At 35.8% G+C, this 20,226-nt stretch overlaps 3 protein-coding genes and 1 long non-coding RNA gene across 5 annotated transcripts; 3 read left to right on the top strand and 1 right to left on the bottom strand.

Annotated features, from left to right (window-relative positions):
- Nucleotides 1-3,587: 3,587 nt before the first annotated feature.
- Nucleotides 3,588-9,488, bottom strand: LOC120281926 (serine/threonine-protein phosphatase 4 regulatory subunit 3-like). Of its 2 annotated transcripts, XM_039288618.1 has the most exons (9): nt 9,453-9,471; nt 8,832-8,934; nt 8,612-8,672; nt 6,196-6,273; nt 4,948-5,015; nt 4,801-4,869; nt 4,641-4,718; nt 4,465-4,560; nt 3,588-3,690 (listed from the first exon to the last, which is right to left on the bottom strand). In XM_039288618.1, the coding sequence occupies exons 3-9, from the start codon at nt 8,646-8,648 to the stop codon at nt 3,619-3,621; spliced, it is 498 nt and encodes a 165-aa protein (XP_039144552.1). In that variant the 5' UTR covers nt 8,649-8,672; nt 8,832-8,934; nt 9,453-9,471; the 3' UTR covers nt 3,588-3,618. The 2 variants fall into 2 exon arrangements, with proteins under 2 accessions (XP_039144552.1, XP_039144553.1); XM_039288619.1 differs by lacking the exon at nt 4,801-4,869 and having other exon boundaries at nt 9,453-9,488.
- A 962-nt stretch (nt 9,489-10,450) lies between these two features.
- LOC120282860 (disease resistance protein RGA2-like) lies at nt 10,451-12,475 on the top strand. The gene is made up of 3 exons (XM_039289696.1): nt 10,451-10,505; nt 11,037-11,225; nt 11,373-12,475. The coding sequence occupies exons 1-3, from the start codon at nt 10,451-10,453 to the stop codon at nt 12,473-12,475; spliced, it is 1,347 nt and encodes a 448-aa protein (XP_039145630.1).
- Nucleotides 12,476-12,988: 513 nt separating this feature from the next.
- Nucleotides 12,989-14,758, top strand: LOC120282862 (putative disease resistance protein At3g14460). The gene has a single exon (XM_039289697.1). The coding sequence runs from the start codon at nt 12,989-12,991 to the stop codon at nt 14,756-14,758; it is 1,770 nt and encodes a 589-aa protein (XP_039145631.1).
- Nucleotides 14,759-16,862: 2,104 nt separating this feature from the next.
- LOC120282541 lies at nt 16,863-19,274 on the top strand. Its single transcript, XR_005542985.1, has 3 exons — nt 16,863-16,957; nt 17,892-17,951; nt 18,490-19,274. It is a non-coding gene; the product is annotated as an uncharacterized LOC120282541 (long non-coding RNA).
- The last annotated feature ends 952 nt before the right edge of the window (nt 19,275-20,226 follow it).

The following is a 20,226-nucleotide window of genomic DNA, read 5'->3' on the forward strand; positions in this document are numbered from 1 at the left end:
TCTCCTTCAAATCTACCCCCAAAATGGCCTCCTTGATGGTGGAAATGAACTTGGTAAGCTTGGAGGTTGATGGTGGTGAAGCTCCCTTCCAAAACCCTAACAAAGGTTATATATATGCGAGTGGGTGTGCGGTTGGTTGTGTGGGCGAAAACGAGGCCGCACAAGTATCATTAGGGCTGAAAACGGCAAAATCCGAGTCTATGCGGGCTGTACACGCGCCTGCACATTCTTCCGGCTATCCTGTGTGGCCTGGTGTGCGGGCCACACACCAGGTCACACAGCCCACTGGCTGGGCTGTGCGGGCACTGTGCGGCCCGCATAGTGGCCGCACAAGGCTGTGTGGTCACTATCGGTTTGTGTCCGGAGCTCATGTAAACTTCATTTCTTCGTTAATCTTCTCCGAAACGACTCAAATGAGGTTCATCCATGCAACTTTGGTCCCTTGATCTCCTGAAACAAAATAAATACATCAAATGCGCAAAATGGCATCGAAACAATAGCTAAAGTTGCATGAAAGTGCATAGATTTTGAAAGTAAAATACAATGTATTTAGACACTTATCAGGCCACCCGTAGGTGCCCTCCTAGGTAGGCCGGCAAGCGCAACCAACCCGTGGGGGCTCGCCTGGCACCGCCACACCTAGGCAAGCCTAGCACCCAGTCAACAGGTGTAGGCAAGCCCAACGGTCGTGGGCACACGATTTGGCCTTCGGTCTAGGCCTCGAAGGCAACCACGCATGCCCATGCACCACTGCGCAAGTCCCGAAATGTCTTGAACGCACTAACACAGACCCGGTCTCGGTCCCAAATACTGAGTCATAACAAACAAGCTCGAATAAAACTTTGAGTTGAAGCCCAAGAAAAAGACAAAACACCAAAGCTTTGCCATTCGATATTTGAATTGGCAAAGCACATGTTATTATGATGCCCCTATGCGAAGCAAATTTGGAGCTACTTTGAGCAATTGTTCGGCTTTCTTTGTTTTCTTAGCTCATTGGAGGGGTTACGGGGACCTTAGAGGAATTCCTTAACCCCCAACGACATGTGTGCTTTGTCATTCAACATCTAAATTGACATAGCACTTGATATTACAGTCTGGCTTTCTTTGCCTTACTAGCTTTTTACAGGGGTTATGTGGCCCTTATAGGAATTCCTTGCCCACTCAACTTAAAGAGATTGGGGACCTCCTAACCTATACAATTATTTGAAATATTTGGCTTGAAAGAAATGCACGCACCTTTAATTCCAAACTTCCCTTGCACTTTATGATTATACTGAAAATTGACCACATACTCCTCTTGTGATTCAATCTAGCACCGAAAGCAAATAAATAAATAAATAAATAAATAAAGGCCAAATTTGAAGATAGCATTGCAAATATGAAACACATTCTAGAGTTTTAGAACTCACGTTGATACCAGGATAGACACCGGATAGAAGACATATCTTCCAAGCACATGGTAGTTCCTTTTTGTCTTCTCTTGATGTCTTGTTTGTTGTGCTAATTCTATTGCTAGTGGAATTTTTTTATTTTTTCTTATGTCATTTGTCATTTTTTTTACTTCTGTATCACTTTATATTTTTCCCTTGTAAAAACTATGTAATCTTTTTGTTTGGTATGAATGCGGTCTATTATTTTTTTTTCAAAATAAAAATTCTCCATTACATTTATTTCATCTGTTTAATTAGCCTCATTTCATTTTGATGTATTTTTAAATATTTCTATTTTTTAATACTGTATTATTTTTTAATTATTATTTTGCTTGCATTAATTTTTTTTTTCATTTAAACCTATAGCCTCTTGGTCTATTAATATTGGGTCCTTTGGTAAAGTTTTTGTTTCGGGAAAAACTGGGATTAAAACCTACTAATGTGATGGCACAATTTTTTTTCAAGTTACGGATGCACTCTACATCTCTGCATGTCTTTGACTAAATCTTAAATGGGGTATTTATCGCACCTAGTGTCAATTTTTTTTTAATTTAAATTCAGTAGCTAACAGAGAAAACCAATTGGAATACTTGTTAGAGAAGCTCGCTTACACACTAAACGTTTTTCTATTAGCTTCTGAGTAAATTTTTCTATGCTTACGGTTGTTTCTGGAATGAATTGAAATCTAAGGTATTCAACCATACGGACTACTTACCCGACTGAAGCTGTATAAAGAATAGTCAAAGCAAATGTTACCAAAAAAGTCAAAATAGAAGTCATTCCATTGTTCCTGATAGGCACAGATCATTGTAACAGTAATTTTACCCCAAAAGCTTTGGGTTTGAGCAAGAAATGATCCTATTCAGTCTTCTCTCTCTTCCCTTCACAACCTTAATTCATCTATCATGGCTTCTGCAACTTTGTCTGCTGTAGCAGGAGCTTTTCTTTCACCTTTGCGTGACGTAAGTTTGGAGAAATTGATTAGCCATTTATGGGATTATCTATCATCATCATCATCATCATCATCATCACCATCGTCCTCTGATGAAGCAGAAAAACTCCAACAACTAGAGGATTCATTGGAAGCCTTGGGAGATGCCAAGCTGAACGTCAGGTTGATGAAGAGTACACTACACCAAAAGAGTGCTTTTGAGGCGGTTTTCAAGCCCTATAGAGGCGGTTTTAACCGCCTCTATAGCTATAGCGTTGGTTATTTCACCCGCCTCTAAACCGCCTCGTATCAAGCCGGCTCTATACTTTAAAGCCGGTTTGTACCAATCGTTGGGGTAAATTTTATCTACTGAAGCGGTTTTTAATAACAAGGATAGAGGTGGTTTTAACCACCTCCATAGCTAATGATTTCTCATACCTTACAAATGACTTTAGAGGTGGTTATAACCGCCTCTATAGCTAATGAATTCTCATACCTTTACCAATGGCTATAGAGACGGTTATAACCGCCTCTATAGCTAATGATTTCTCATACCCTTACAAATGGCTTTAGAGGGGATTATAACCCCCTCTATAGTTAATGATTTTTATACCCTTACCAATGGCTTTAGAGGCGGTTATAACCACCTCTATAGCTAATGATTTCCCATACCCTTACCAATGGCTTTAGAGGCGGTCATAACCGCCTCTATAGCTAATGATTTCTTTTGCCCTTATCAATAATTTAGAGATGTTTATAACCGCCTCTAAAACTATTATTTTTTTCACATATTCATATTTTAGAGGTGGTTATGTCCACCTTTAAATTTATTCATTAATTAAATTAAATTTTAATTTATTTCCTACTAATAATAAATAAATTTATTTCACTTATACATCAAAAACATAATCTTTCAATACATTCATGTATAAGGTGAGCTGATATATATAGCTCACCATGATTCATCTGAGTTTCAAAAAGTAGGCAACATAGACAAAGCAAAAATAACCAGTATAAGGTGAGTTATTCTTTAATTTGGCAGGCCACCAGAACTTGATATATGATGGTAATTTAAAGTATTTTGTCAACATAAAGCAGACCCAAAATATACAAAGCAGGGCATCAAACAAGATTAGAACGGCCTGCCTCTAGCTTTCCATTCCCGCTTTTTTTCAAGCATGGCTCCATGTACAAGATAACTTGAGAAGCAAGACGAGAAACCCCTACTCGTCGGACCTTGATGAAGGTTTTAGCCAATTAAATATGTATCAAGGTACAGATACGACCATAGCACATTGATGCAAGGTACAAGTTCTTAGCCCATTTGTCCCGCAAATCATCGGGAAAACAACACACGAGAATCAGCCCAAGTATGATCAGCTGGTTTGGTTAAAGTTGAGAGGGTTTCAATCGAATCTGAATAATTAGAAAGTCTGCTTAATATCCAAAAAGAACACCATTGCACATTGGAAAGAATCCTTTTAGAGATTATATATCATGCAAATCATCTTTATTACTTTATTAATACATCATCTCTTTTACACATTAATGAATGATCATTCATGCATCCTTCTAGGAAGGTCAAACAAGAGATCCAAAGTCCAAACAAAGCCAAGGATCTTATCTCTGATGTCAATCATCTCCACAGTCAAATGGCACAATTAATTAGCAATTTTGCAACAACAAGCTTCTCCCAAATAAAAAAAATTAAACTAATCAAAGCCAATTACAAACAACCATTCTAGATTCTCTCAAATCTTTTCCAACTTGAAAGGAATATCCAAATCTTGTGAACTAATGTATGAACTCACGTGGATAAAAAAAGAAACCTCACAAGAACAACCAAAAAAATAAGAAAGAGAAAAGGTAAAGAAAAATTAAAGTTGCAAAGAGATGTCTCTTTAATAAATCCAAAGTTAAGCATGCTAGGAAAGAACCAATTAAAAGCATCAAAAACTTTTATTGAATTTAACAAGGCTAATGTCTAACGCATAACATATCATGTGCAAGATTTAAAAAAACATGGCGAAGGCAACATACAAGGAAGACAAATGCTTTACAGGTTTGCTAACAGAAGAAAAGTACAAGGGAAAATAAAGTTACCAAGTTCCTCTTTGATTCATCAGATTTGGAAGGCGATTTCATCCTTGCAAATAATTCTTGAATAAAGGAAGTATCATCTTTTAGCAACAAAACAACCTGTATCAAATACAGTATCACAGGATGATGATAACATCAACCTAGATTAAAATGTACAACATTAAAACTATGATCCTCACAGTAGCATTATTTGCTGGAATGATGGCACTGGGACTTGCAATAGTTACCTCATCCAATACTCCTGGCAAAATAACATCCTGACAAATCAGAAAGAACCCATGACATAAGCATAAAGAAAATGACCATGGTCAAAATATTCATGAAGGTAAACCTTCTCACTTTTATATAAACAATTCGATAGGTTTGATGAATTTCTGACAATACCAAAGGATATTTAATAGTGATAGCCTGCAAAAAAATTCAACTCTCCAAGTATCAAATATAGAGTAAATTATAGATTTACATGTATCAAGGAAAGAAAATTACCTCCTTATAAATCACATGCTCCTTTAAGAAAGACAGATGATTTTGCACTGGAGGTATGTCACGATCATCTGTATAAACAAGTCAAGGAGAAGTGAGTAACTAATCAGCATGATACACTAAAAGAATACAAAAATGACACCACACAATCTGCCCCACAAAATCCTGGAAGTGTAAAATTTAAATCTACTTTGAACCTACACATTCCTGGCATGGCAGATAAGGCAAATCGCGTAACTCACAAGAAGTGTTTTCCTTGTAAAATCACAAAATATGATCAGGCACTATTTTGACATAAATTTTCCGAGTCAAAACTTGAGATTCTGAAGTTGTATACAAGATACACTAGGGTGGCTTCCTACACACTAGCATAATGATGCTAACAAGGCCATCAAATAGTCATAAAGGCTAACAGAAACTACTCTATTAGAATCCAATCACTGTTATTGCATCAACTAAAAGCAGCACCATCTCTCTAATGATGCCAATTGGAAACCAATATTTATGACTACATCTGCAAAAATGGAGAAACATCACTTCTAAATATCTCTAACTAACAGCATATTAAATATTAGAGAAGAGATGCGAGATGCACATCTTGTGGACATTTGAACCTCAACTATTCTCAAGTGAAACATCTATGTTGAATTCTAAATCAAAATGATTTCCAGTTTCTTATAGTGGTGCCTATTTTCCCATTAAAAAAGCCTATATTGAAACATGGACAAATTATATTGTCATAAATGTAGTCAAAATTTATGCTCACAAAAAAATTTTGCACATGCATGGGTATAAAACCATCATATTGCAATAAATAAAATAGAATCACTCTCAGGAAAAAAAAATTCAATAAAAAATTTTATCCTCCACATTGCTTAATTTAATGAAGGCCATGTATTATAGAAAGTTGGGTATTATATCATGAGCTTTGTCAAGGTCAAAAGCATAAGCTTCCAAAACATATATTTTTGGAAATAATTTACCTTGACATTATAGTATGGAAGACCACTGTTACATTTTTTTACCAAACTTTACCATTCTTCAAAAATAACCACAAAAGTAACTGGATTAAGATAATATTGAAGAAGTGATACCAATGATATCTTCAATAAGGTTAAGTCAGGATTAATCTAATTACAAAAAGCATAAGGAAGCATCTGGCCTAGCTTAACAACCTGAAGAATTATTCGCACATCTTAATACATCTCCACTAAAACTTTAGGCAATAGTAACAAAAAAAAAGAAACATACATTCAAGAGAACCAAGAATATCCAAAATGAATTCATCGCCAAAAATTCTATCAAAAATCTGTGGGTTGTTGAGAAGAACTGCAAGTTAGAAAAAGCAGCATGTCAAAGAACATTGACAATTAGAGCAAAAGATAACCAAAAGCCAATAATGTTGTTGAAAAGCATAAGATAAACTCTTATAGGTCATGCTGACTAATAAAAACTATCGGTCGTCCCATTCAAGAATCAATTCAGAATAAGAACATAAAAGCCAATAATGTTAAACCTTTAAAGAACCAAAAATCTTTATCAATCAGTAGCATTAACAATCAACAATCATGAAAGCCACTAGACCAAGCAGGGATTTACCTTTAAATCACATTGGAGAAAAATGAAACTCATTGTGTATACACCAAATCCCAAAGAACAATGTATTAATTAACACATAGATGACAACTTAAAGCTTGACGAACTTTCATGTTTATCGAATGCCTTTTAATTTGAGAAGAAAACTTAAGCAATAGCACTAATTAAAATCAAGGCAAGGATAAGTGCCATGAGGTTTTCAATTGTCTTCTTTTTATCCTATCATCTTAGTATTTAACCAAAATAAGTATCTAATGTGAATTAATGAGACTCTCGCTACAATATATGAAAACTTGCACATTGTGAATTCCAGTCTCTACAATGTCTAATGGTATAATTAAGAGCCAATATTGAGATTATGCATGCTAATATGACTGTTACCATAAGGAAGCTTCATCTAAACATGAATCACTATGTTTTTTCAGAGAAAAATAAAGATAAGAACATAAAGATAAAACATAACAGCTACAGATGAACCACATAATACCTCTATTATCATAACGCTATTTTAATATAAAATACACATCAAAGGAAGGAATATATTTTCATTCATGAAAGGATCATCTTTCCTCCCACTTATTATATTATATTAGATTTTTTGAAAAGTAGATAGCCATGTTCTAACACAAGTAATAGGGCCACAATCAGAATAATATCAGCTAAATGCAGGGTTAAGTTTGATCAAGAAGTCCAACATTTGACCCATCCAAAGAAAGAACAAGGACCTTGCACCTAACACTTATTGGATGAATTAGCATCAAATAACCTGCCCTATGAATTTAATTTTATTATTTCATACTTTTGAGCAATTAAATATGCATCACAATATGGATATTCTCAACTATATAAACTAGACACATGCAGGAACAAACAAAAGGAGTAGTGAGGAACTCTAAAAACTTTCATAAAAGTTCAAAACAAAAAATTTATGAAGCTTTTTTACAAAATGAGAAAACTTCATGGGGTTTTTGAAGAAAAGCCCATAAAGTTTTAAAATAAATTGCAGTCTTAACGAGGGTGTTTATGCAAAATATCACAAATCCATGGCAGTTTTGCAGCTGACACCCTCTAATTAATTAAATTTACACTATGGTTTTCTTTGCATATTAACAAATAATACCTTATCTCACTGTCCAAATGCCTAGCAAGTGCATATGACTGGATTCATATTACATGTAAAGTTCAGAGGATGATAATTTATCTCAAAGTTCAATATATGTCAGTGTCTAATCATTCAAGACATGCATGTTTGAACTTATTATTCAAGAGAAATTCAATAAGGTCATTAGAAAATGGTGAAGACATGACAAATTGCAAGAAAGCAAAGGAGTACCAATGGACTCCAATTCTTCTTTACCAAGAACCCAACTTTGACTCCTCAACTTGATATGATCTTTCCGGAAGCAACCCAACTACAAAGATAAACAAGGAAACCCACTATAAAAACAAGGCATACTTCAAACTTTTACCAAAATTGATAGAAAAAAATAGGCATCTTAAATTGGTTTTAATGATCACGTATCAGTGACAAAAAGCTGCCATTGAAGTCAACAATATCAACCTACATTCCATAAAAAGATGAAGCAAAAACAAATATTAGAGCCCTATTTCAAGAACAATGCATTGAAGTTAATATCTAAGAATGTTATTCATAACTTCTCCATGAAATTAAATAAGCATTTTGTGCCAAATTTTTTTCTCATGTTTGAAAAACTCACAATTGTGTATTAGGAACAATGAACACAAACCATTACCAATTCAGATCAATTCAAGAACCTCTAGACTTCGTACACAACCAATATCAAAGAGTTAGATGATAAGGATGATGTTAAGCAAGTTATTTTTCAATAACTTTGCCGGTCTTTTGACAATTTTAATTTGGTTTTGCTTAAATTAGTGCTTTTTAGATAAAGATTATGAGGCAGAGTGAAAGAAAGACATGTACTCATGAAATTCCAATAAAAAAATCCGGCAACACCATCATATAGTTGTTAATAATGGTACGAAAAAATCCACACAGAGATAAGAAAGGAGCAAGCATCTAGCTAATTCTGCGTAATGATGTCCACACCTTCAAAAACTTTCCTGCAATTGCAATCCAACACCATCAAGATTTGAGAGCTTGATTCCACCTAGCAACAACAATAATACATTAAAATGGAACTAATATTGGGAAAACATTATCTTTCAATACAATGCCATTCGAAACTCAGAATAATTGTTTACAACTGAAGCAAATACAGATTATTGGTGTCATAAGGTTAGCACAAATACAAATTATATAAATATACCTCAAATGAAAACCTTATAGAGAGAGATGAATAAATCCTTTGACTGAAACAACAGGAATGTATTACTTTCAATTTTAGATGAATGCCTGATGGTAATCAAAACCTGCCAGAAAAAAAACTGTTGTATTTGAAATAGAAACTTTAAGGAATGAAAGGATATAAACATTGAATAAATAGCTAAAGCTAGTGATCTATGGCATAGAAAGAAATTAAAAACAGTTATGGCAATTAGAAGCACAGGAAAACAGCAACTCAAAAAAATTTCTTTCATTTCACAGTGCTATGCAACATAAAAACGAGAAACTAGCAAGAAAACTTGTAAATTTTATCAAAAGACAACTTATTCAGCTCTCTCAAGGATGGAAAAAGGACATGGTCAAATTAATGCCGACAGCATAGATCACAGCCAATACTATACTCAACACCAAATTTTAAGGAAAAAAGCAAATGAGATTAAGAATTGCACACATTACAGAAATGGATCACTGGAATAAATGAATTCAAACTTTCTATTTATTGTGCCAGCAGGAGAAAGGTGACATACAACTTCAAGCCATTAGAACATGTAACTTCAGGACTTAAAATTCTATTGACATATCCAGCAGGAGAAAGGTGACATACATCACTAAAGTTCAAGCCTTCCTCCATTTGAACAATTAAGGCAGAAAGCTAATCATCCACAAGTTGTAGCTGAAGTTTCCAACAGAATATGCAATAACTTGATCATCACCAAAGTTAAAATAATAACATTCGACCTATATTCTCCTCTAGAATATGTTATTATGACCCCAACAAAAAATGTATTATGCAAGCATTAAAGTTGAAATACAAACATGGAAATGTAATTTAGAAGTCAGTCATCTAGTTTTGATTGCAAGCTCAGTTTCTTCATTGCTTTCCTTTATCACAAATTATGATAAAATGATATTAGCAATCAATTGCAGAAGAGAAGCGACAGATTTAGGAATCAAGAAGAGTCAACTTCTAAATATCAAATTAAAAGCATATGTGGATGTTAGTAGCAGGTATTCCAAATGATGGGCAAAGTTGGGGGTTTTCTTCAAATTGTTAAATAAGTACAGAAAGAAACCCAATACATGTAAAATATATCATTAACATTTATTAATGAAATTTATTATGTTAAATTTATGCTTAATTAATAAATGTAAAGTTAATTGTAAAATTTGACTAGAAAATAGGACCACTTATTTTGGGAATCTAGTATTGGCTGTTGGTTTTGTTCTTCTCAAATTTCACATATTTTAAGATTTTAAATTCATTTTAAATGTTCATATCTAGAGGTTTAAAAACAAAAATTATCATTTAAGGAACCCTATATATTTTCAGCAAAGAATCAAAGAACCCTAGAATCCCCAAATCTCCATTTTCACAATCACACAAAAAAAAATAAAAAAATAAATAAAGAAATTGAACATAAAATGAATCAAAAGAACCGATGGAGTTCACAAACATTATCATCTAAGGAACCCTATACATTTTTCGAAAGAATGAATCAAAGAACCCTAGAATCCCCAAATCGAAGGTAAATTCAAGCAAAAGGCAACACCAACACGGGATTCAAAGAAGGTTGTGATGAAAATCAAAGATCAAGAGATTAGATGGGGTTTAGGACTCGACTGGAGAACGACAGTGGAGGGTCTCCAGCAGAGGGAGGTGATCGGAGAGGATATCCAACGGTCCGGATTCCAGCTGCTCAATTGCGATGAGATTTGCCGATGAGGAGGTTTTCAGAGAGAGAGAGAGAGAGAGAGAGAGAGACAATGAGCTCGAGCTCCCGACCCGATGATCGTGAGATTGATAGAGAAATTGGTAGGAAAAGAAGAGAAGACGAGCTCTCAGTCAGAGACGGTGTTGCGAGAGGATTCCAACGAGATATGAGAACGAGCTCTCAGTCAGAGGCGGTGTATATCTAGCGGGTGTGAGTGAGTAATTATTTTCCTTTTTTTTATTTTAAATGTAGAAGGGTTTTTCTTAAACCGGTTGTATAGGTTTGTATAATAAAAAATTTCATGGTTAAGGAGGCGGTTTTCTAAAAGCCCCTCTATAAATCCGCTATTAAAAATTACAAATGGTGTAGTGGTAGAATCATAAGGTTGTTTGAAAAACATAAGCAAAACCACAGAGTGGTGAGTTTGCACAACAAACTCAAAGATGTTGGTTATGAGATACATGACTTGGAATCAGACTTGGAGTACATGGAACTGCAGAGAAAGGTGGAGGAGATCAACAAGGCTGCAGAAGCTGATACTATCAGACAATCGAGTGGAAGAATAAAGCGCTTGTTTCAGTTAATTTCTCGGCCATCAACTGCCTTATCAGATGGGAAAAAACGTCGCTTTTCCACATCATCGCAATCCTTGAATCTATCAACAGGTTGGTCTCTTTTCTTTTTTCTTTTTTCTGTTTTCTTTTTTAAGTTGGATTTTCATGCATGATCCTTGTTAGTCAATTCGATTTCATATGATGGATAGATAATAAGACGGTTTTAGTTTATTGAAGTCTAAGAAATTTATGTTGCAGATGGTGATGATATCATGAATAAGATCAGCAGTATTATAAAACAAATAAATAACATTGAATCAAAGATGAAGGATGAAATCAAGTTGGAAGAATGGTTTGATAAGATCAGCTTGAATGGAGTTTATGATCCAAGGGAACAACAACAATTTACCCAAAATAAACGTGTCACCACATCATCAACAAATGAAAGGGAGTTATATGGCCGAGATTATGAATTCAGACAATTAATTAAGTTGGTCCTCAGAGAGCCAAATGCCAATGATAATATTTCTGTTGTACCAATAGTAGGGATGGGTGGTATAGGCAAAACCACTCTAGCTCAGTTTGTCTTCAACAGCACAGAAATCGCAAATCATTTTGACAAGAAAGCATGGATATGTGTCTCAGATCACTTTGACAAATTCAGAATCACCAAAGAAATATTAGATTCATTTTCCATTGTTGATAGTAATAGCCCAACCGATCTATGTGGCATCACCACTAGCTTGGATCTTCTTGAGAGGGAACTTAAAAGGCACTTAAAGGGGAAGAAATTTTTATTGGTGCTTGATGATGTTTGGTCTGAAGAATGGCAAAAAGTCCTTATCCTTCTAGAATTTGCACAGACAGAGGCTATTAAACTCATTGTGACTTGTAGGGATCCTAAAATATTAGGAGTTCTAGCTGATGGGGGAAATCAAATTACTTTGAAAGGTTTATCTGATGGAGACTACTGGTTGTTTTTTCTAAATTGTGCCTTTGGGGGTAAGAATCCGGACAATTATTCGCAGCAACTACATGATTTAGGAAAGAAGATAGTGGGAAAGCTCAAAGGGTCACCATTAGCAGCAAAGACAGTTGGAAAAATTTTGGGGAGAAGTTTGACTGAAAAGCATTGGAAGGACATATTGGAGAGTGACTTTTGGAAATTAGAAACCGATGCACATGATATTATGTCTGCGCTTGCATTGAGTTTCTATTATCTACCTCAACCTCTTCAATTATGCTTTACCTTTTGTTCAATGTTTCCTAAAGGTTATGAATATGACATGTATAATCTTATCGACATGTGGATAGCCCATGATTATATACAAGAATGTGAAAGTAGTTCAAAGACATTGTAAGATACAGGAGAAGAATATATGCATGAACTAGAAGCAATGTGTTTCTTTGAAAATGGGATTTATGGAGGTTTAAAAATGCATGACTTATTGCATGATTTGGTACACTCAATTTCTCGTGGGGAAAATTATATCTATGAGGGTGGAAAAGATAAAAGTATCTTAAAAAATGTCCGCCATTTATATGCACATAGTCCGATTGATGTTGGGTCAATGTGCAAAAGTAATAACTTGCGCACATTTGTGTTATGTGGAGCTGGTGACATGTGTGTCTTTCTCAACCATGGAGCATTCAAACTAATCCGAGTGCTAGCCATCTTTGATACCAATATGCAAGATCTCCCAGATGCTATTGCTCATCTAAAACATTTGCATTATCTGGATTTGGAGAAAACCAATATCAAATCGATACCAGAATCACTTTGTGGGCTTTATCTATTGAGAGTGTTGAAATTGCCATGTATACATACATTACCCAGTCTATTTCATAACCTTATAAACCTCCACACATGGCGCATGTTTCAAGACACTGATAAGTTTTACTATCAACACTGTCTAGCATATCATGTGAAAAGAGAAGGAGGTTACCAGATTGCACAATTGAGGAATATGAATGAACTGAGAGGTGGACTTTTGATTGAAGGCTTGGAGAACATCAACAATATGGAAGAAGCGATGAAAGCCAAATTGAAGAAGAAACATCATATCAAGCACTTACATTTAAGATGGACAGATAAAGTGGATGGTTGCAAGCATGATGTCGGAGAACAAGTGCTCGAAGCCCTCCAACCTCATCCCAACTTAAATTATTTGACCATTGAAGGGTATATGGGTTCCATATCGCCCAGCTGGCTTATGACACTTGCATTGCAGAATTTACAAAGCATATTCTTAGATAAATGCAGGAATTGGGCACGCCTACCTTCAGCACTTGGGTTGTTACCTTCTCTCAAGAAACTAATCTTAGTTGACATTGACAACATTACAATTGAAGGTGATGATTTCATGATTGAGATGTTTCCTTCCCTGGAACTCCTTGAATTAAGGAAAGCAATAGTATCTTTCGAGGGCATGTCTTCGTTGTTGTCATCATCATCATCATCTCTAACAACGCAAGGGCGCCGCAAGTTGTTTCCTTGTCTTCAGCAACTGATAGTGGAGGAGTGTGATGGAGTGAATGGATTACCTTGGTCCATGCTTTCAGCATTGGGCAAACTCGAAATAATTGCTAGTCATGGGCTTCAAGGTCAAATGCCAAGATGCTTTCAAAACCTTATCTCTCTTTCCGAGTTGTATATACAAGAATTAAAGATTGAAACCAGTGCTATTGGGACACAACAGCAGCAAGGCCTCCTACCAAATCTGAGAAAAATTGATATAGCATGCTGTGAAAATATCTCATTTATGCAAGGTTTATTGCTTGGCGTTCCTTCACTGGAGAAATTGACTATTTATAGGTGTAGTCCAGTAAGTCTTCCGGCACTTGGACACTTGTCCTTCCTTACAGACATTTCATTGGAAGAGGTAGAGGTAAGAGTGGAAGAGGATTTAACACCAGCATTTCCTTCTTTATGTACACTGCATTTGATGAAAGCATCAGTGCTTTTCCAGAATTTGTCATCATCAGTTACAACACAAAATCACAACTGCTTTCCCAAGCTTACCGCCCTTAGAATTCGGGAGTGTGACCAAGTGAATGGATTACATTGGCCTTTGTTTTCAGCACTACAATATCTATTCTTAATAAATAGTCCTGGGGTGGATCACCAGTTGCCAGGATGTCTCCATGGCCTCTCATCGCTTTTGACATTGGATTTGACTGGGGCAAAGATTAAAGCCCTTTCTGTAGAGGTGATGGTTACACTGCATGCACTTCAGTATTTACATCTTCAAAATTGTAATGAGCTGATATCGATGGACGGTTTACAAGCCCTCCCTTCCCTGAAACAATTGTTTATTGTTGCCTGCCCCAAATTCAGATCATGGTGCACGGAGGAGAAAACAGAGCATGGAATCTCGCTGCCAAATCTGCATCAAATGTATATACATTCTTGCGAAGGTCTTGAGTCACTGCCTGCTTGGTTGCCTCATTTTCCTTCCCTCGAGTCATTGCATATTCTTAACTGCCCAAAGTTTCATTCACTGCCAGAAGGCGGCCTTCCTTCCTCGCTTTTAAAGTTAGACATCATAGAATGTGACCAAGGGTTAATGGAACGGTGCCTCCAAGAGGGGTCTCTTGAATGGCTAATGATTCAGCAAATCCCTGGAAGAAATTATATTTATTGAAAATATCTGTCTGGTATGGATCCATATTGCCTTCACTGGTTATTGTGTTTTTTCATTTGAATTGTTTATAATATTATCTCGGGTTTCACTTGACCAATCCAAAATTATGTCAGGAAAAAAAATCCAGCTTTGTTTGATATCAACTGCCTCTCAACCTTTCCATGTTGGAAGAGTAAGATTAATTGTGACCGGTGATTGTAGGATCTGAAGAAACCTCTTAACAAATTTCTCTGCCAGTGATACCATGAGTAAGTTAACTATTAGATAGTATATTTGTTCAGACAGAACATGATTGTTTTCATTATAACATCTATTTTATGACTGTTTGATGTTGTTTAATCAACACTTTTATCATTGAGGTTGGTTTATCATGTGCTTGCTTTATAGCTTGTGTCTTTATTTTTATTTGTTAACACAAATTGATATTTGACAATATTGGTCTTCTCACTTCTAGTACTAAAATTGCAGCTTCGTCGCTTCTCTCTTTAAAATATTTTTTCCAAACGAAAAGTGTTTGTCTTAAGTTCGTGTATAATTAATTTATAATCCTGTTCCATTTAACCACTTATCATGAGTTTAAATTTATTCCCACACCATCACATTCATAACTTTATGTCATTGTTTCAAAGCACTTCAAACATGATGCAAATTGATAAATTGTTTTTTTTTCTCTCTCTCTATAAAGAATGAAAGGTATATCTAATATATAATTTCTTCAACCTAATGCAGATTTCATTTGAGAATAATCTTGTCTCTAGAAGCAAGGGCAAGCAGAATCCAATTTTCTTGAGCAAACACTCAATGCCTGGCGCTCTCTTCAACATGCTGCTTGGATTTGAATTAATAGCGTAAATATTCGGTCACTTTTGAGAGATTTGAGTCAATTGTTATTCCACCACAACTCAGCTAGAGCTTCAAGAATTCATTACACAAATTTGAGAAGAAATATGGTTTAATTATTTTTGTCACTCTCTTGTTATCATGTCGATTGGCTTTTTCTCGATTTACTTCTGTTGCAAATCAAACTAAAGGCAGTGTTAATCACATTATGATACACCTTAAATTTTTTAACTATGCTTGCATTGGTGTATGATTGAGAATTCTCACTATATATAAATGAAAAAAAAAATATTGTTTCATTAACCTCTGTTTAGCAAATACAAGTCATAGACCTGAATTTTTTTCATATGTTTTTGGCCCACTGGCAAACATTTGATTTTTTGCTGTTGTTGCCCATTTCATTTGAACTATTAGTAAATTTCCTCATGTATGAGGTCACACTTTAATCATTTTGATTCCTATCCATGATATGCCTTGAAAGAGTCTATTGAGGATTACCCGCCTGTCTCATTTGTAATATCAACATGAAGATTATTTCCAAAATTATTTCAAATGGTGAGGCCATGGCACATCTAGCTTCTTTCCTCCAAGAGAGACAAGGGTTTAATAATCGGACCTGTTGATGAACCTGTTGGCCAACCGGTTCACAGTTTGACCGCCCGGTTCAACATATATATATATTTAAAAAAATATAGAAATTATTATTTATTGAAGGAAGAGCATATAAATGCAAGATGGCAAGTTGGCAATATTGGCGGACGGCCACATATCTTGTTCATTTCAGTACTCTCCAACGCGTGTCTCTCCCTCATAGAAAGAGAAAGAACTTGCACCTCTCTCTCTCTCATTCATCACTAATCATTCTTTTTCAAAGAATAAGCCCTAGACAATGGAGGAGGCTGCCCCAAGTTCACCGGAGAGAAGCGCTAAGCTTGGTTTCCTTTGCCATGGCTGGAGGATGGGGAAGAAACTGGCCATCGCTGGACCTAACGTAATGATGGCGCCACTTGTTGTCCCTCCGCTACTCGTCCTCTCCATTGTTGGCCTCGTGTGTGCCGTCTGTAATGTTTGTAAATTTTTTTTTATTCAACTTTGACTAGAAAGTTTGACCGAGTTTGGTTGAATGTTTGACTGCCAACATGCTACCCCACTTGCTTTTGGTTTTATTGTCTGATTTCTCAGGCATGATTAAAGTTAATCATGCTTGGTTGCATGATTGGAGGTGAATGATTGGTGAGGCAAGCTTTTCACTTTAAACCTTCTTTCCTCTCTTCCTTCTCCTGCATCATGCCATACTTTTGTTGAGAATTCTGTCGACTGAGAGGAATTTTCTCCGGCAACTCTTCGGCAAGTGTAGAGGTAGGTGATCCTTGTGGTTGTTAGTTTATTAGGTTCTTGCTTGTTGTTGAGTTTTGATGGAAATACACCATGCTTCATGTTTGTTTGGAACCTTTTCTTGTGTTGTTTGGTTCTTGAATCTTGGTTATGTTTGTTCATATTTTATAGCTTGGTGTTAAGCTTAATCCTTGTCTTGTTAAAGCTTTGTTTAAATATTTTTTTTAGCATGTTAAATCTGAGAATTTATTTGAGCATGTTTTTCATGTCATGGAGTGTTTTTACTTGGTTGTTAAGTTAACCTTATACTTTTATAATTCCTGGTGTTGAGTTGATTAGATGCTATTATGATTTATTTTTATGGCCAATATTTGTTTGGTTGGGTTTTTGAATTTTAATTGTAGAGGTTTAATTGTGTAAGTATATATATGTTTATATATATATATATATATATATATATATATAGGTATGCATGCATGTCAGGCTTAGAAATCCTTTTCTTGAGAATTTATACACTTTCTAGTGCTTTTTGTATTGAATTTAATTTTTTGAATTACTTTATGTTTGTATATGATTGTAGATTTAAAAATTTATATATTCAGAATCAGAATCATGAGTTAAGATTGATTTTAATCTTGGAAAGTTAATTGTGCTGGTGTTATGTTTAAAGCTTTCTTGGAGCATTTTATTTGCCTAGCTAATTTTCTTGTGAAAACCTTTAATTGCTAGCATGAACCGTGTACTCATTTTTGGCATGTTGTTGTGTTGGTTTGATTTTTGGCAAGTGAGTTAAGTACTTTATTTTTGGTAGGATAACAAGCTTCTTTTAAGGTGCATGGTTGTTCTATTGTCATGCTAGCTATGAACTCTTTTATTTGTTGAATTAGCTTGGGCTATAGTTGTAATTTAGGCCCGGCCCAAGATTTGTAACCTAAGTTAGATTATTCTGTTTGGGTAGATCCATACCGAGCTGTAGTTCGCGGGACTTGGTGAACCCAACTCTGTAGCTCGGAGCCAGGTAGGCTCTCGCACTCGTATAACTCCGCATTTTCTAGCGGTTGCTATTTATTTAGTTATTGGATTTTTTGGTCAGTTGATGTTATTTATTTATTTATTTACTTAATTGCATTGCTTATTCAGCAATTCCTGTGTCTATATGCCGTATTTTCTGCGGTTTTTAGTACATCTCCATTCCTGGCTCGCCCAGCTAGGCGGAGTAAGTCCTAGCCATGTGCACATGTTTTCTGTAGTAGCGCTACCCCCCGACTGCGGTCGAAGATCCGGCTACGGCTGTTGATATTCTATTCTGTTATGTTATGTTCTGACTTCATAGTCGAAGATCCAGCCTCATGCTGTTGATTTCTGTTATTAGCCACGGAGATGTACATGTCTGTTCTGCGTGTTTTTCGTACTTTGGATTATTTTTGTATTCTGCGTATTTTCTGCATTCTGTACGAATTATAATCTTTTATTCTGCAATATATGCTATATTTGTTGTTTCTGTGATCCTACTGGGCTCTTGTGGCTCATGCACTTTGTGAATTCTGTTCTCGCAGGAGAAGATCAAGTCTAGGATCGGGGGGGGTGTCTGGGGGTCGTATCGTCTGCTTTTATCAATATCTCTATATTACCCTCTTGTGAGTGTAAGGCTTGTATTCTGACTGTATTTGTATTTTGCAAACTGTTGGGTTGTATTTGTATTCTGTAGGGCTGCTAAAGTCTGTACTTGTAGTATTTCAATTTCCAGTATCCTATTTGTGCTTTTGTGTTCTGTTCATATCTGCTTGTTAGGGTTGACTCTGACCAGGTTAAAACTGAGGCCTTGCACCCAGTGGGACCCAGTCCTATTGGATGCGGCTGGTCTGTCCGCGGGCCCAGCTGTGGGGCTGGGACGTGACACCGTCCCTGTCTGTGTCTACTTGGCAACCTTTGCCACAATCGAGGGGGTCATGACCTCGTTGATGCCAATCCCTTCCAATGAAGAACCAATGGAGAGTGAAGCAGGGATTGAGCCTTTGGATGTGGTGTATGCATTTGTAGTTAAGGAGAAGGGTAGAATGGATGATGATGATGATGTGAGAGGTGGAAGAGAAGAGAAGAGAGGTCATTGATGGATGTGAAGCGTGAATCTCCTGTTAAAATGGGTTGGTCCGGTCAAAAGCCGGTTCGATCCTGACTGGTTCAAGCTATATGAATGAACTGGACTGGCGGCCGATTTTCTGTTGAACCGGCCTGTCCAGTCTTTTTTTAAAACCTTAGCGAGAGATGCTAGGGATGTTGTTATTAGGGCCATAATCTGGAATTTATGGTTGGAATGGCTTGAACGTATTTTTCATGATAAATTCCCTGCATTTTCTTCGATTATTGCCAAGACTATTAATATGTTTTTATCACGAATTGTTGCAGCTCTATATAAAAGCTAAAAAGTTGGGTTGGAAGGAACAGTAACCATAATCAAGCGCAGTCTTGGAGTTTCTCCGTAGCATTCCGGAGTTGACGATGAGAGATTAGTAGAGTATAGAGTGGGCTCCTTTAGGTTGCTCGCAGCCATTTCCCTGGCTTGGTTAGGAGTTGTTATCCTATTTTCTATCTTTGTGTTTGTTCGTTGTTTCCTTCTTGTTGGTTGTTGTTTTCTATTATTGTTGTTTCTATTTTTTTTAATCTATTTGTTTCCACGTCTAGTGGAATGTTTTTTTTTATACTTTTTCTCTAATAATGCATGTTTGTGGTTTATTCAATTTTTTTTTAAAATTATTTCAAATGGGCTCAATCTTCTTTTACACATGAGCTTCCTGGTTTTGTGCAGAATGCTTCCATATTTCCTTCATTTATTTTCAATAATACTATTGCTGCTCAAACACTCTCATATTCAATGTTGTTTTGATAGGTACTTCGGTGAGTAACAATCAAATTACTTTCTATTGAAACTCATTTGGTTGCCAAAGCCAAGGTCCTGCTATTAGCTCTTTGGGGGCTTGCTGGATGTCTTGGAGCACAATGATGCGGCCCTTCATTTAAGCAATACTTCACAAAAAATTGAAAAGAAAATCTAAAGAACAATCACATAAATGTTGGCATAAAATATAAAATTTATATGATTAAAACATATTTATCTAAGCAGAATCATGATCATAACTTGTTTCACTATCTCAATAATCAATCAAGAATAGAAGGGGAAATCTTGGCCATTTTAATAAACTCTTTTCACCTTCCGTTGTTTGTTTTCATTTTGTTCTTGCTGTTGTACTTTCTTTCTCATTGTTATACTCTCTTTTTTTGTATTTTTTTTAAAC

Source organism: Dioscorea cayenensis, chromosome 18 (assembly GCF_009730915.1).
Source record: "Dioscorea cayenensis subsp. rotundata cultivar TDr96_F1 chromosome 18, TDr96_F1_v2_PseudoChromosome.rev07_lg8_w22 25.fasta, whole genome shotgun sequence".
NCBI classification, from domain to species: Eukaryota; Viridiplantae; Streptophyta; class Magnoliopsida; order Dioscoreales; family Dioscoreaceae; genus Dioscorea; species Dioscorea cayenensis.

Excerpts from the sequence above, each read along its gene's own strand:
- LOC120282862 (XM_039289697.1), top strand. The coding sequence starts at position 12,989 with ATGTTTCAAGACACTGATAAGTTTTACTATCAACACTGTCTAGCATAT.
- LOC120282860 (XM_039289696.1), top strand. The coding sequence starts at position 10,451 with ATGGGGTTTAGGACTCGACTGGAGAACGACAGTGGAGGGTCTCCAGCA. Across the intron at positions 10,506-11,036 it reads AGGGTCTCCAGCAGAGGGAG|ACTTGGAGTACATGGAACTG; the intron begins GTGATCGGAGAG and ends ACTTGGAATCAG. Across the intron at positions 11,226-11,372 it reads ATCCTTGAATCTATCAACAG|ATGGTGATGATATCATGAAT; the intron begins GTTGGTCTCTTT and ends TTTATGTTGCAG.
- LOC120281926 (XM_039288618.1), bottom strand. The coding sequence starts at position 8,648 with ATGGTGTTGGATTGCAATTGCAGGAAAGTTTTTGAAG. Across the intron at positions 6,274-8,611 it reads TTGCAGGAAAGTTTTTGAAG|TTCTTCTCAACAACCCACAG; the intron begins GTGTGGACATCA and ends TCTAACTTGCAG. Across the intron at positions 4,561-4,640 it reads TTCCAGCAAATAATGCTACT|GTTGTTTTGTTGCTAAAAGA; the intron begins GTGAGGATCATA and ends TATTTGATACAG.